Source organism: Bufo gargarizans, chromosome 6 (assembly GCF_014858855.1).
Source record: "Bufo gargarizans isolate SCDJY-AF-19 chromosome 6, ASM1485885v1, whole genome shotgun sequence".
Taxonomy (NCBI): Eukaryota; Metazoa; Chordata; class Amphibia; order Anura; family Bufonidae; genus Bufo; species Bufo gargarizans.
Window position 1 is genome coordinate 330,716,258 of NC_058085.1, and position 15,602 is coordinate 330,731,859.

The 15,602-nt window shown below is 45.2% G+C and overlaps 1 protein-coding gene across 2 annotated transcripts in view; it reads left to right on the forward strand.

The window, feature by feature from the left end:
* The first annotated feature begins 2,380 nt into the window (after positions 1 to 2,380).
* The window catches only part of ACADSB (acyl-CoA dehydrogenase short/branched chain), a 49,791-nt gene continuing 36,569 nt past the window's right edge, over positions 2,381 to 15,602 (forward strand). Inside the window, exons 1-6 of one of the 2 annotated variants that reach the window (XR_006390172.1) lie at positions 2,381 to 2,643; positions 6,974 to 7,259; positions 8,818 to 9,016; positions 10,042 to 10,123; positions 11,563 to 11,656; positions 13,679 to 13,989. Coding sequence is in view for 1 of the 2 variants with exons in the window: in XM_044295893.1 (XP_044151828.1) it covers positions 13,957 to 13,989 (33 nt within the window). In the remaining variant the exon portion in view is untranslated. Of the gene's footprint in view, positions 2,644 to 6,973; positions 7,260 to 8,817; positions 9,017 to 10,041; positions 10,124 to 11,562; positions 11,657 to 13,678; positions 13,990 to 15,602 lie in introns of those variants that run through there. The other variant, XM_044295893.1, reaches the window with a different exon arrangement.

The window sequence follows — 15,602 nt, forward strand, 5'->3', positions numbered from 1 at the left end:
GTACTATTAGGGGCATTATTATTACTGGGGGCACTAATAGGGGCATTATTCTTACTAGGGGCACTAATGGGGGCATTATTCTTACAGTGGGCACTAATGGGGGCATTATTCTTACTGGGGGCACTAATGGAGGCATTATTGTTACTGGGGGCACTAATGGGGCATTATCCTTACTGGGAGGCACTAATGGGGCATTATTCTTACAGGGGGCACTAATGGGGGCATTATTCTTACTGGTGGTATTGTTCTTACTGGGGGGTACTAATAGGGCATTATTCTTACTGGGGGCACTAATGGGGGCATTATTCTTACTGGGAGGCATTATTCTTACTAGGGGCACTAATGGGGCATTATCCTTACTGGGAGGCACTAATGTGGCATTATTCTTACAGGGGGCACTAATAGGGGCATTATTCTTACTGGTGGCATTACTCTTACTGGGGGGCACTAATGGGGTAATTCTTACTGGGAGGCACTAATGGGGCATTGTTCTTACTGGGGGGTACTAATTGGGGCATTGTTCTTACTGGGGGGTACTAATTGGGGCATTTTTCTTACTGGGGGCACTAATGAGGGCATTATTCTTACTGTGGAGCATTAATGGGGGCATTATTCTTACTGGGGGCACTAATGGAGGCATTATTCTTACTGTGGGGCACTAATGGGGGCATTATTCTTACTGGGGAGCATTAGTGGAGGCATTATTCTTACTGGGGGCACTAATGGGGGCATTATTCTTACTGGGGGCACTAATGGGTGCATTGTTCTTACTGGGGGCACTATTAGGGGCATTATTATTACTGGGGGCACTAATAGGGGCATTATTCTTACTAGGGGGACTAATGGGGGCATTATTCTTACTGGGAGGCACTAATGGGGCATTATTCTTACAGGGAGCACTAATGGGGGCATTATTCTTACTGGTGGTATTGTTCTTACTGGGGGTACTAATAGGGGCATTATTCTTACTGGGGGCACTAATGGAGGCATTATTGTTACTAGGGGCACTAATGGGGCATTATCCTTACTGGGGGCACTAATAGGGCATTATTCTTACTGGGGGCACTAATGGGGGAATTATTCTTACTGGGAGGCATTATTCTTACTAGGGGCACTAATGGGGCATTATCCTTACCGGGAGACACTAATGGGCCATTATTCTTACAGGGGGCACTAATGGGGGCATTATTCTTACTGATGGTATTGTTCTTACTGGGGGTACTAATGGGGGCATTATTCTTACTGGGGGCACTAATGGGGGCATTATTCTTACTGGGAGGCACTAATGGGGCATTGTTCTTACTGGGGGTACTAATGGGGGCATTATTCTTATTGGGGGCTTTACTATTACTGGGTTCATTAATATTACTGGGGGGCACTAATTGGGGCATTCCTATTGCTGGAGGCAATATTAATTCTGGCCAGTGTTCCATTATATCTCCCTAACTCGTGAGATTTCCCTACCCTCGACACTTCCGGCTGCACCGGATATGACGTGAGGAGGTGTGCCGCGACGCGCACAACGATGGGGTAGGGAAATTTCACAGCAGAGGGTGCATGCACTGGGAGCCTCATCAGCGGTTAGGGTAGGGAAAAATGACGGGCCAGTGCGCAGCCGCGGTGATCGTATTTATGTTCTCAGCTGGACACCGACCGACACTGCGCATGCGCTGGGAACCTCACCAGCGGTTACAGTAGGGAAAAAGCACTGGTGTCCACCTAACTCTACTGTGAAATTTCCCTACCCCGTCGTTATGCGCCTGCGCGGCACACCTCCTCACGTCATGTCCGGTGCGGCCGGAAGTGACGATGGTAGGGAAATCTCACGGGGTAGGGAAATGTAACGTTACACCGGCACTAATGAAGGCAACTGGAGGGCTTCAACAGACGCATTAATATTATTGGGAGCCACAGTATGACAGCGTTAAGAAATGCCCCCACAATCACAGCCCCTTTGGGGTGTGGCTTAGCTTGGCCGGTGGCACCCCTAGCAGTACCAGCAGTCGGACCGCCACCTATGAAGGTTGTGGCATATCTTGGTGTTATGCCATCACTTTCTGAGATGGGAACCTGCAGCTTTCCCCATTACCCAAAAATCTGGAAAATTCAGTCCTTGAAGTATTTTAAGAAGCGCTGATGTGAGAGACATCCATAGGAGAGGGTCCCTTTAAGACCTCGGTGAAGATTTAGGACTGAACGTTTGAATTGTCTCATGTTAAAAAGCATAATAATAAAATCACCAATAGTCATAAAGTCTCCAGCACGAGCTCAGCTGGAATAATGTCCAGAATAATAAAGGAAGCTCCATTTACAGATTAAAATAACTCCCACAATCCTTCAGCACAGGAAGCACATTTACCATGTGACTTCCAACTTCTAATTTGAGCATGCGCACACAGCGCGAGTGTTATTATGGAGGAGTCTATCATGGCTAAAAACTCTCATATCGGACTGTGTGTTCTGTGCGGCCTTCCCGGAGCCGGGAAATCAACCTTAGCCCGGCAGCTGAAAAACAGGCACAGCCGGTTCTCGGTGGTTGTAGTATCCTATGATGACGTTATGGCAGACGGCGCCTTCGAGGGAGATTCAGGGCACGAGTATCGCGAGGCTTCCTGCCAGTCCGAGAACCAGGACGGAAGAGACGTAAGTAATAAGCAGCCAATCAGTTTCATTCATACATAACTGGTCTTTGAGATAGCCAATGAGAGCTTGTGATACAAGATTGTCACTTGTGATATTAAAATCCTAAGTAGCCATGTTTGTTATGGTACTGTAAGGTGTGTGTGTATATATATATATATATATATATCTATCACTCAGCAGCTCTTGTACTGTATTGGAGTTCTGATGTAATGATATGATTGTAGCTGCATCACCTGCTGCAGTAGGTAACCGGAGAAACAATGTCAGACCAGGCGGTCAAGTTACCAAGACAACCGTACAATGTCCGAAGTGATTTTGGGTGCTGTATGGCTGCTGAGGCACCAATACCAACCCATGAGACACAGTGGGAGAGATGAAGGAAAACTGGCTTAGTTGCCCATAGCAACCACTCAGTTTCCACCTTTCATTTTAAAGAGCTCCTTTTGGAAAATGAAACGACCAATCTGGTTGCTATGGGCAACTAAGCCAGTTTTCCTTTACGTTTGTTTTGATGAATCTCCCCCAGTGTTTCCACTGCGGACAGCATCTTTGGCGGGAGATGCAACTAATTGTGTAGCATTAACATAGACGTGCCATTATGGTGGCCAGCCAAGTAAAAGGCATCTGTCAGCAGGTTTGTCCCTATGACACTGGCTGACCTGTTACATGTGCGCTTGGCAGCTGAAGGCATCAGTGTTGGTCCCATGTTCATATGTGCCCACATTACTGAGAAAGATGATTTATTATGCAACGGGGGAGTTGTCACTACTAGTGATGAGCGGGAGGTGCCATATTAGATTTTGCGATATTTTGCGAATATTCGATTGAATATTCGTGTTTTATATTTGCCGAAATCGAATATTCGTAATTTTTCCAAATATCGCGAATAATATGCGATTTAATTAATCGCATATTGCGATTTATTTATTATTTTTTTATTTTAATAGTATAAGGCAACGGTATTTTACGAAATTTCGTAATATTGCTCTAACTTCGTCTTTTAGAATATGACGAATATTCTAAAAGACGAAGTTAGAGCAATATTCCGAAATTTCGTAAAATACACATATAGACTGTAATTTAGCTAATATAGTGCTATAATCATTTTTTTTTCTCAAATTTTTTTTTGCCTTTTCTGAACTTAAGTTTTGTAAAATATGCACACTGTTAAAAAAATTACTATAGCAGTATATTAGCTAAATTACAGTCTATATGTGTATTTTACGAAATTTCGTAATATTGCTCTAACTTCGTCTTTTAGAATATTCGTCATATTCTAAAAGACGAAGTTAGAGCAATATTATGAATATTCTAAAAGACGAAGTTTATAGCAATATTAAGATTATACGTAAAAAGTTGAAATCGCAATTCGATTATTATAACTTGAATTCATCAAATTGCGATTTCAACTTGGACCTGGTTTACTATGGTTGCTGCTATATTCCATATTCGTTAATTCTAGCCTAATATGGAATATAGCAGTGCTAAGTTGAAATCGCCATGCGATTACTTCGAGTTATATTAATCGCATTGTGATTTCAACTTGGACCTGCTATATTCCATATTAGGCTAGAATTAACGAATATGGAATATCGCAGTGTTAAGTTGAAATCGCAATTCGATTATTATAACTTGAAATAATCGAATTGCGATTTCAACGTAATTCTCAAATCCGACAGTACATTCTAGTATATGGCGACGTTCCCATGGTGATGGGGATGCTCCATGAGCACGGAAGTCGGCAGAAGCGGCAACGGGCACTGACTGGAGCATTAAAAAGAATATTCAATTTCGCGAATATATAGCACTATATTCTAAATATTCGCGAAATCTCGATGTTCGAGAAAAAAATTTGCAATTCGAATATTCGCGCTCAACACTAGTCATTACACCTACAGGCTCTGCTCTCTCTCTGCAACCGCTGCCCTTTTATTCTGGTTCAGGCCACTAGGTGGCAGCACTGAACGGTGATATAGTGATTTCTATACAGAATAATAGAGCAATTTCCATTATTATGTATAAGTTGCAATCTGGTGATTACAAGTTGTGGACCTAACAAAAAGTAAAAAAAAAAAAGTTTGAAGAATTTCTAATCAATCCTCCCCCTTCTCCAAAATAAACAATTAAAAAAAACATCATGGACATCGCCATTAAAATATTAAAAAGTTAGCCCATACAGTGAATGGTGTAACAGAAAAAAAGAAAAATGACTGATTTTCATTACTTTATTTCCCAAAAAATTGAATAAAAAGTGATCAAAAAGTCACCCCCCCCCCCCCCAAAATGGTATTTTCAAAAACGACAGATCGTCCCGCAAAAAATGAGCCCACACACATCTCCGGACCGTAGACAAAACTGTATGAAAAACAGGGATCAGAATAGGGTGATGAAAAGACAAAAGTTCTTTTTTCAAAAGTTTATAATTTTTTTTTCAGTATTAAAACGCAAGAAAAACTATACATATGTGGTATCACCGGGTTCGTACTGACCTGGAGAATGCAAAGCAGGTCAGTTTTACAGCATAGTGAATGTCGTAAAAAGAAAAAGCCCCGTAAACCTGGCGGAATTGCTTTTTCTTTCCAGTTCCACCTCCGTTTTTCCTGCCTCCCACTACATCCTATGTATTATTAAATGGTGGCGTTAGAAAGTACAACCAACTTGTCCTGCAAAAAAATAGCATTTGTGGCTATGTGAACAAAAAAATAAAAATGATGGCTCTGGGAAGTCAGAAAGCGAAAAATGGAAAATCGCAATGTCAGGAAAGGGTTAAAGGCTGTATTCTTATGCAGCAGATTTGTTGTAGAAACGTCTGCTTCTTTCTCACATATTTGAATGGCGCTTGCACAAATCCAGGTGCATTTTACCCAAAAATGCTTTCATTTGGACCTAAAACGTGCAGCAGTCATATGAAGGAAATTAGAAAACTCCCTTTTTTTAATGCGTTTTTCCATATAGGAAAAATAACATCTGAAAAAACCACACATGACTACGGTAGGCCTGAGAAACACGGGCTGTGTCAGCGCCATCTCCTGACCCGAAATACATCATAGTAATTTAATATAGTTGGCAGCTTTTTCCAAAACCAATATAAATTAGGCTACTTTCACACTGGCGTTTTGGCTTTCCGTTTGTGAGATCCGTTCAGGGCTCTCGCAAGCGGTCAGAAACTGATCAGTTTTGCCCTAATGCATTCTGACTGGAAAAGGATCCGCTCAGAATGCATCAGTTTGGCTCCGTTCCGTCTCCATTCCGCTTTGGAGGCTGCTTGCAGTGTTTTGGTGTCCGTCTGATGAAACTAATCTAAACGGATCCGTCCTTGACACACAATGTAAGTTAATGGGGACTGATCCGTTTTCTATGACAGAATCTGACACAATAGAAAACGGATCCGTCCTCCATTGACATTCAGTGGTGTTCGAGACTGATCCGTCTTGGCTATGTTAAAGATAATACAAACGGATCCGTTCTGAACGGAAGCAGACTGTTGTATTATCTGAACGGATCCGTGTGAAAGTAGCCTCAGAAAGGGTGGAACACATACCTCATATCTATGCCTTCAGCTGCTAAGTGCCCAGGTAACGGGTAAGCCAGTTAAATAGGTACAAATCGGCTGACAGATGCCCTTTAAAGGGGTGGTCCGGGTTCAGAGCTGAACACAGACATATCCCCTTTTTCACCCAGGCAGCCCCCCTGTTATGAGCGCTCCCTTGGCCCTATTGCACAGGGCAAGGGTTTATATATTTTTTACACTGCTATGCGGAGGCTTCTGCCCAGCAGTGTTCCTGGTGATGTCACCGGCACTGACGGGCGGGCTTTATCGCTGCCCTAGCTGTTTCACAGGCTACGAGCCTGCCCATTAGTGCTGGCGACATCACCGGGCTTACTGCTAGGCGAAAGCCTCCGCCTAGCTTACCCCATGGAGAGCCCAGTACGTCATCGGATCTCCAGAAAAAGCCTGAGCCCTCCGATTTAGAGCAAGGCAAGGGAGAGCATCGGAGCATGAAATGCCTGGGTGAAAACGGGGATATGTTCGGTTCATCTCTGAACCCAGACAACCCCCTTAAGGAGCATTGAGGCCCAAAATACTCTGGGGTTTCAGTGCGCAATCGGCACAGGAAACCTGCCCTGTGAAGGTATCCTATGCATTGCGAAGGGCGAAATCTACGGGGGAATCAGTTTACACTGCACATTATTTATAAAATCTCTTCCAGTCAATGTGCTGGATGCAGCCTCGCTATGTGGCAGGGGGGTACGCTCAGTATTATTTGAAGATGAAGTATTGAATTCTTGGACACCTGCTTCATCAATGCTCTCCTCTTCCGTTCTCCAGACGTCTCCGTGGAAGCAGCAGCGGCAGCGCGTCTTGCAGTGTCTTGAGTCTCTTTTAGTAGCTCTGCTCACTTGTTCGGCTTTAAAACCTCCAAGTGGGAAGACTGAAGAAACCTGGAGCCGCTTTATTAAATGCTTGGAAAGTCAAGGCTTAATCTCTGCTGGAGAAGACTCAGAATGCGTCTGCTGGTCCATTAATGTGAAGTCCATTCCGGTCTATATTGTATTGGACGATAACTTCTACTATCAGAGCATGCGGTACGAAGTGTTCCAGCTGGCCCGAGAGTGTAAGCACCTCTTTCGCTGTTTTGACTTTTTCACGTTTCTTTAAATCCAACGCTACTGCAACACAGGAATAGTAAAGGGATTATACCACGAAAAGTATTCGTCACCTATCCCATGCATGGCCGGATAATAGGTTTTCCAGAGGAAATGCAGAATGAGTTATAAATGCAAAAGAATCATTACTCACCTCACCGGTCCCCTGCTGCTGTTTTAATGATGCTTTGGTTCCCGTTGCCCTTCACTTACTACTCTCTGGCTCTACACAAAAAAAAAATGGTTTAGACTGCCCCTACAGCTAATCACTGTGGCTGTGGGGGGCAATTCAAACAGTTTCCTGTGTGTAGAGCCTGGGAGCAGGAAGTGAAGAGCAGCATTGGAACAGCAGCAGCAGAGCCCCAGTGAGGTGAGTAGCGATTCTTTCTGTCCCTATTTTTAAATAAAATGATTTCCCTGGAAAACCACTTGGGCTACTTTCACACTAGCGTTTTTTTTGCGGATCCGTCATGGATCTGCAAAAATGCTTCCGTTACAATACAACCGCATGCATTCATCATGAAGGGATCCAGTTGTATTATGTCTTATATAGCCATGACGGATCCGTTTTCTATTGTGTCAGAGAAAACTGATACGTCCCCATTGACTTACCTTGTCTGTTCGCAATGGGGACGCAACCAAATGGAACGAAATGCATTCTGTTTCGTTTGACAATGAATGGGGACAATGACTGATCTCAATAGTGGAATTGAAAACGCTGGGATATTCCAGCTTTTAGATATGTAAAAAGCTGGAATTTCCCCTTTTAAGGTTGCACATTGCTTTGAACCTCTGCAGTGCAGACAGACATTGCATGGAACGAGCATATGAATCAGTCAGTAAGACAGAAAAGGTCCCGCGTCGGATGGGATTCAAATGGCTATTATGGGGGACGTTGATTTCCCCCTGTGTTGCTGCAGGATGGGCCACATTTATGCAGAGGCACACGTCGCATATATTTTGCACATCTTGTGACCCCTGCTATGTGATACACTTGATGAAGAAAGATAAATGTGGCAGGCCTGTGGTGCCACATGCTCCCCACCCACGGCATGCCCCTTTTTCTCGCCTGTTGCACATTTTGCTGCACAAATGGTGTGTGATAAAATATAAGACCTATTTACGCCACTAAAGTAAACTTTTAAAAAGCTTAGTTAATGGCCCCCTATGTGTATGCTCAGTCGGGGAAGTAGCTGCCTGCCCTGTCAGGAGTAATCCACGTAAGGCGGTCTTTTTTTTGGGCTTTGTCTACTGTGCTGCAAGGGGTTTTCTCATGAAGGCAACCTTAGTGCACATGTCCTCCCACACTCAGGACCCCCGCCCCATGAGCCCAAATGGAGAGGTGCTATTTCAATCTGGTGGACTCGCGCCATCCTTGTATTGTCCCTGCGTGGCTGCTGTCAGCTGTTTACCAGGAGAGCCATGACCCAGCAGGCCACCTTCTGGAAGAGGTTGTTTCATATGAAGCCTATGACTATCCTCACTGCCTGGACCTCCTTTATGAGCTAATGTTTTTTTCTCGGTCAGATTCTCTAGGGTTCTGTCAGATTTATCTGCATTGTCCTGTTGACTGCTGCTTACTACGGAACAACAGGAGACAGAATCGGGTCATGGACAGAACAATAATCCTGATGGACTCCAAACTAGAGAGACCAAATCCTGAGAAAAACACGTGGGAGAAAGCCAGCCTATACCTGGACACCTCCAACGGCATCGAGATGGATGAGTAAGGAAAGGCGGGCATGTCTTATATCATATACAGTACAGACTGGGGGTCCGGTTCCCGGCACCCGAGGCAACAATTAAGTTTGAGAGCGGAAGCCTAGGACAAGTGTAGTATTCAGACAGAGGAACACCTTCTATGATCTCCTTAGACCAGGAATGTCAAACTTGTGGTCCTCTAGCTGTTGCAAAACTACAACTTCCATTATGCCTGGACATCCTATAGCTATGAGGGCTTGCTGGGAGTTGTAGTTGTGCAACAGCTGGAGGGCCATGAGTTTGATATATCCGTGCATTAGACCATTATAGGGAATAAGGAGACTAGTTGTCATCATCCTTTAAAGGGGTATTCCAGTAATTTGATGTTATCCCCTATACACAAGACAAGGGAGACACATTGGTGGGGGTCTGACCTGCCACACCGTTTATTTCAGGAGGCCCTGCAGGGTACAGGGTCTCTGCTCTCATGATCATGTGGAGTACCAGAGGCAGGACCCTCATTGATCTAATAGTTATCCCCTATCCTGTGTATAGGGGATAACGTCAAATTACCAGAATATCCCTTTAAGGATAGTGGACAGCATCAAATTAGTACTACAAAGCCAATGGTATACAGCAGGGATGCCCAACCTGCGGCCCTCCGGTTGTTGTAGAACTACAACTCCCACAGTGCCCCGCTGTAGGCTGTCCAGGTATGCTGGGAGTTGTAGCTTTGCAACAGCCGGTAAGCCACAGTTTGGGCATCCCTGGTATACAGCTTAGAATCCAGAGCGATGTACTCCACCCCACCCTCCATACATCATTTTCGGGCCTAGCCCAGTGCCAAATCTAAAGTACCGTTGGGCTGGTCATACACATTAGACAGTTACCACCTATAGCACTTCCATCAGATTTCCCCCCTCCCCCATACACATGCACGCTCAGCTCGGCAAAGGGGAGTAGGCCCCCTGACACATTTTGGAGCCACTGGCCGGTGGGATACTGGTGGGTGTCTTCTATAATTTTTCCTTATTGCACTTTATATGACAGATTCATGGAAAGAATCACCAGTTTAATGACTCAAGCCCTGGAGAACCCTGTTATGCCAATGGAGGAGGACAGTGAGGAGAAGGTAAGAACCCGTGCCTGAACCGTACACCATTACCCGAACATCATGTAGGTTTTAAATCTGCCCAATTGTAAGTGCACGGCCCAGGATTAAGGGCTAAATACACGCCTTTCCAATCCACAACATTGGAGACAAGTGTCTGATTGGTTGGGCTCCCCTGACGCTCCATTAAACTCTATGGGACTTCTGGGGATAGCGGACAGTGCCGTTCCTGCAGCTCCTGTAGAGAATCAATGGAGTGGCAACCTGCTGCTCAATTCATATGGGGAAGATTGCAACCCCCCTTCTCGTGATGGAGGCCTCAACATAAATTAGGCAGTTTGTGCCTGAGCTGCCGTAGATTTCTAAAAAGCTGACGTAGATGGAGATAAATTTTGTCACTGTTGGCCACGCCCCATTTTTAGAAATTTGCTGAGGGTGGTGTGAAAAGGCCACTTGCAACAATTTTTAAAATTTGCAAACTCACGATGATAAATCTCCCCGTTTAGGCTACTTTCACACTAGCGTTCGGGCGGATCCGTTCTGAACGGATCCGCCCATAATAATGCAGACGGAGGCTCCGTTCAGTACGGATCCGTCTGCATTATTTTTAGCATAGAACAGCTAAGTGTGAAAATAGCCTAGTACGGATCCGTCCAGACTTTCAATGTAAAGTCAATGGGGGACGGATCCGCTTGAAGATTGAGCCACATTGTGGCATCTTCAAACGGATCCGTCCCCATTGACTTACATTGAAAGTCTGGACGGATCCGCACGGATCCGCACGCCTCCGCACGGCCAGGCGGACACCCGAACGCTGCAAGCAGCGTTCAGCTGTCCGCCTGTCCGTGCGGAGGCGAGCGGAGCGGAGGCTGAACGCCGCCAGACTGATGCAGTCTGAGCGGATCCGCCTCCATTCAGACTGCATCAGGGCTGGACGGCTGCGTTCGGGTCCGCTCGTGAGCTCCTTCAAACGGAGCTCACGAACGGAAACCCGAACGCTAGTGTGAAAGTAGCCTTATCCCTATCCTTTGAATAGGAGAACCCCTTTAAATCTGCTCTCCTAACACTTCTGCAGCAAGTTTCATCTGATCATTTGTGTCCTTTGTGCGTTACAGTATATGTGTCTGACGTTACAGTATATGTGTCCGATTTGGACTTTTATTTTTTATTTTTAAGAGGCAGTCCACCACATATGGAGCCATCCACCATCAACTGTGATCTCTGGATGAACCTGGCAGCAAACTTGTAGAAATGTCTTTGACTCTCCCATTAGAGCTTGCAGAAATCCACATGGTGCCAAACCAAATATTTATTCACTGTGTGCCCCAGAGAAATAAAGCATTACATTTGCCCATTATATTCAATGTGCTCCTCCAGAGAGGGGGGGGATGTTTTAATTAAACCCACCATAGGTCTAGCCCATCTAAACCTGACAATATTTCACTGTTATTTCTTCACAGGAGAAGGATCGTTACATTTGTGCAGCCAACGTCGTCCATCAAGCAGATCAGAATCTCCGCCGGCTCATCTCGGAGACCATGCAGACAGTGAAGGGTAAGCGATGCATGCTCGACTATAGTCATTTTATACATGGGCAGTAATCTTCTAGAACCTCTCTCCCCCATACAATTGTGATTTAGGGCTCATGCACATGAACATCTGTGCCCCGTGCCTGTGCTGACGACCGCAAATGGCGGTCCGCAATGCATGGGCACCGGCTGCGTGCCCGATGTTTGTGGGTGTGAACCCATTCACTTGAATGCGTCTGCAATCCGCAAGATTCAGTCTGCAACATGTTCTGTTTTTTTTTTTTTTTTTTTGCAGTGCCGAAGCACTGACTGAAATCCCACTGTTTGCAGTCCACAATATGGGCACGGGCTGCATGAGCCCTTACACAGATGTTTGGCAACTTTGGAGAATACTGGGGCAGACTTGAAAGGGTTTTCCGAGATTATATATATAATTTTTTTTTTTTTACTGATTTAACTATCTTCTGGATAAGTCATCAGTATCTGATCGGTGTGGGGGGGTCCGACACCCGGGACTCACTCCTGTGAGCGCCACTGTCTTCTCTCAGCTCACCAAGCACAGCGCCGTACATTGTATAGTGGTTGTGCTTGGTATCGCAGCTTATGCACATTTACTTGAAAGGGACAGAGCTGCTCCTAGGCCACATGACCGATGACCGTGACATCTCTGGCCTAGGAAAAGCTGAGAGAAGGCCGTGGCGCAACCAAGAGCACCGGTGCCTTCTCAAACGGCTGTTGGGCAGCGGTCCCAGGTGTCAGACCCCCGCCGATCGGATACTGATGACCTGTTCTGAGCATAGGTCAACAGTAAAAAAATCTCAGAAAACCCCTGTAACGAGCCAAATGCACCAGAATTCTGGTTGTCTGGTCAAACCAGGGCTTAAAGAAAAGCTGTCATGTTGAACACTGTCTGCGTTGCAGGCAACAGGTTATAGAACAGGAGGAGATGAGCAGACTGATATATAGTTTTGTGGGAAAAAATTCTATAAAACTTGTAATTTATAAATTTACATTTCTTTTCCTTTGAAGTCCAGGAGGCGGTGTTATCAGTGACTGACAGCCTTCCCTCTGACTGTGTGTACAGAGATAGCTGTCAATCACTGATAGGACCGCCTTCTGGACTTCAAAGACGGAAATGAGCAGGGATTTAAAGGGGTTGTCTCACTTCAGTAAGTGGCATTTATCATGTAGAGAACGTTAATACAAGGCGCTTACTAATATATTGTTGTTATTTTTCCTTTCACATTATACACGGCTCGTTTCCATTGTTATGACTACCCTGCAATCCAGCAGTGGTGGTCATGCTTGCACACTATAGGAAAAAGCAGAGGCCTCTCCGGCGGCCTGGACCCTGGGATTGCATATGGGCTAGGGCTTTTTCCTATAGAAACGGCCGCATCAAAGTAAGTGACAAGATTATATTCTCCTATATCGCGCTATAAGGAATGTAACTATCCAAAAAAAAAATATATGACTTTTGTGGGGTGACAGAAGCCCTTTAACTTCCTCCACATAATAAATGCTGTTTGCTGAAGTGAGAGAACCCTTTTAATCAAATACAAGTTAGGCTTCATTCACACGACCATATTTTTGTTCCACATCCAGCCTGGATTTTTTGTAGATTGGATGTGGACCTATTCATTTCAATGGGGCCGCAAAAAATGCTGACAACACTCAGTTTGCTGCCCGCATCTGTATGTCCGTTCTTCAGTCCTGCAAAAAAGAGCATGTCCTGTTCTTGCCTGTTTTGTTACAATGGGTCCACACGGACGTCCTCTGTATTTTTTGTGGATCAAAAAAATACATCATGTGAATTCACCCTAATAGGGACTTTTCCCATAAAACTGCACATCAATCTGCTCCGCTCCTCCTGCTCTATGACATGCTGCCTGCTGATTTAGCATTTTCATGGTGACAGGTTCCCTTTAAGATCTGGTCCAGAGTTTGTGCTGGAGAGATTCCGGTTTCTCATGAAGTCCACCAAAAGGAGAGCCATACCTTGACTTACCTTTTTATACTTTTTTACTGTCTTTGCCCTTTATTTTAGGGTTGGTGTCGGCAAAGGATATTAAACAGATTGCACAAGAACTTCAGCAGACAAAGTCTAAAGCTCTGGATCAGCTACGGCAAACTATAGCGGCTAGGACTGTTCGTTCTGCTGCCGCAGATGGCATCTCCAGCGTCCAGTCCTCCTTTAGAGCGGAGGTAGACTGTATTCTGCAGCGATACTTGCACAAGGTTCATGTGGATACATTTACAGCTCCGTCTTCTGTCTCCTAGTGATCAGCCATAATTTATTACTTATGATTCCTAAGTGCATCTGCTATGGACATCCCGTATACAGCCCACATTCTGCAGGTACGTAGATGTCAACATTGTCATGGTTGCAGAAAAAAATGTACGTGTCCTAGCCTTACTAGCTTCTCTTTAGGGAGGCGATGTGCATACACAACAAGGAGAGGCAAGCTCAGCCAAAACCAAAGGGGTACAGGGCTTATCCGAGTGCTTCAGTTCCAGCGGTGGGAGTCTCAGGATCCGGGCTCGCACTCCTCAAAACTTATGACAATGTAGTAAAAGTTTTTTATGAAATAGTAGGCGTTGCCTAGCAACATGTGCTGCCAACAGCTGTGACTACTATAGGTCTCCACGCCCTTCTGAAACCACCATAGTCTAGTAGCGGCAGAGGCAATCGGGTACATTCAACCCTTCAGATGCTGTGGTCAACTGCTGCCATGGTTTCTGAGCAGTCATTGGGAGTCAGAGGGCTCCCTCTGGTGACCGAATGGTGTCCCTGCAATGACTGTGCCAGAAGCAGTTTGGTTGCTATTGCCGCCGGGGTCCGTCTGATAATTCCCAGGCCTGTCATAGTAAAAGGCTTAACATGAACATAGATGGAAATACTAGCAGTATGGTATAAGCAATCGAATGAAAACATATTCAATTTGAAAAAAAAATAATTCCACCCCATTAATTTTTTTCCAGCTTTCCAAATACATTGTATGAAATAGTAAATAGTCTCATAAGAAAGTACAATGTGTTCCGCACAAAACAAGGCAGGGAGGAAAAAAATTATTATGCGTGGCTTTGATATTGATAACCTATCCTAATGTCAGATCGGCAGGGGCGCCAACACCCCCCGTCCCCATGATCAGCTGTTTAGTTGTAACTCCATCCATTGCATAGTAACTGCAGCGCTGCCCTCATTAAGGCCTCATCCACACAGCCGTTTTTGCAGAATGGTATGTCCAGCCCTTTGTAAGAACTGCCTATTCTTGTCTGAAAAACAGGCAAGGGTAGGACATGTGCGATTTTTGATTTAAAAAAAAAATTTTTTTTAGATAGATATATATCTATCAGACGTGCAGCTGCGGACAGCACACTTAAAGGGTTTCTGTCATGAGAAATAACATTATGTAGCGGACTGACATTAGCGATGTGCTGTCAGCAGTACATAACAGTGTGCTTTATAACGCCCTGCCCGCCGCCGTTCTCTTAAAATAAAGACTTTTAAAATATACTAATGAGCCTCTAGGTGCTATTAGGGCGTTACTTCAGCACCTAGAGCAGTGTTTCCCAACCAGTGTGCCTCCAGCTGTTGCAAAACTACAACTCCCCACACAGCCAAAGGCTGTCCGGGCATGCTGGGAGTTGTAGTTTTGCAACAGCTGGAGGCACACTGGTTGGGAAACACTGACCTAGAGGCTCGGGCTACACACGCTTTGGCACGCCCAGGTCTGATTTTCGAGTTCTCCTCAGTGTCCCGTAAATCCCGCACCTGCACGGTCCAGTTTAGTATTCGGCGCAGGCAGCAGGAGCGCTTCCATCACACACTGCGCCAAATACTAAACGAGACTGCGCGGGATTTACGGGACACTGGACCTGCCAAAGGGTGCGTAGACCGAGCCTCTAGATGCTAAAGAAACACCCTAATAGCACCTAGAGGCTCATTAGCATATTTTAAAAGGACGGCG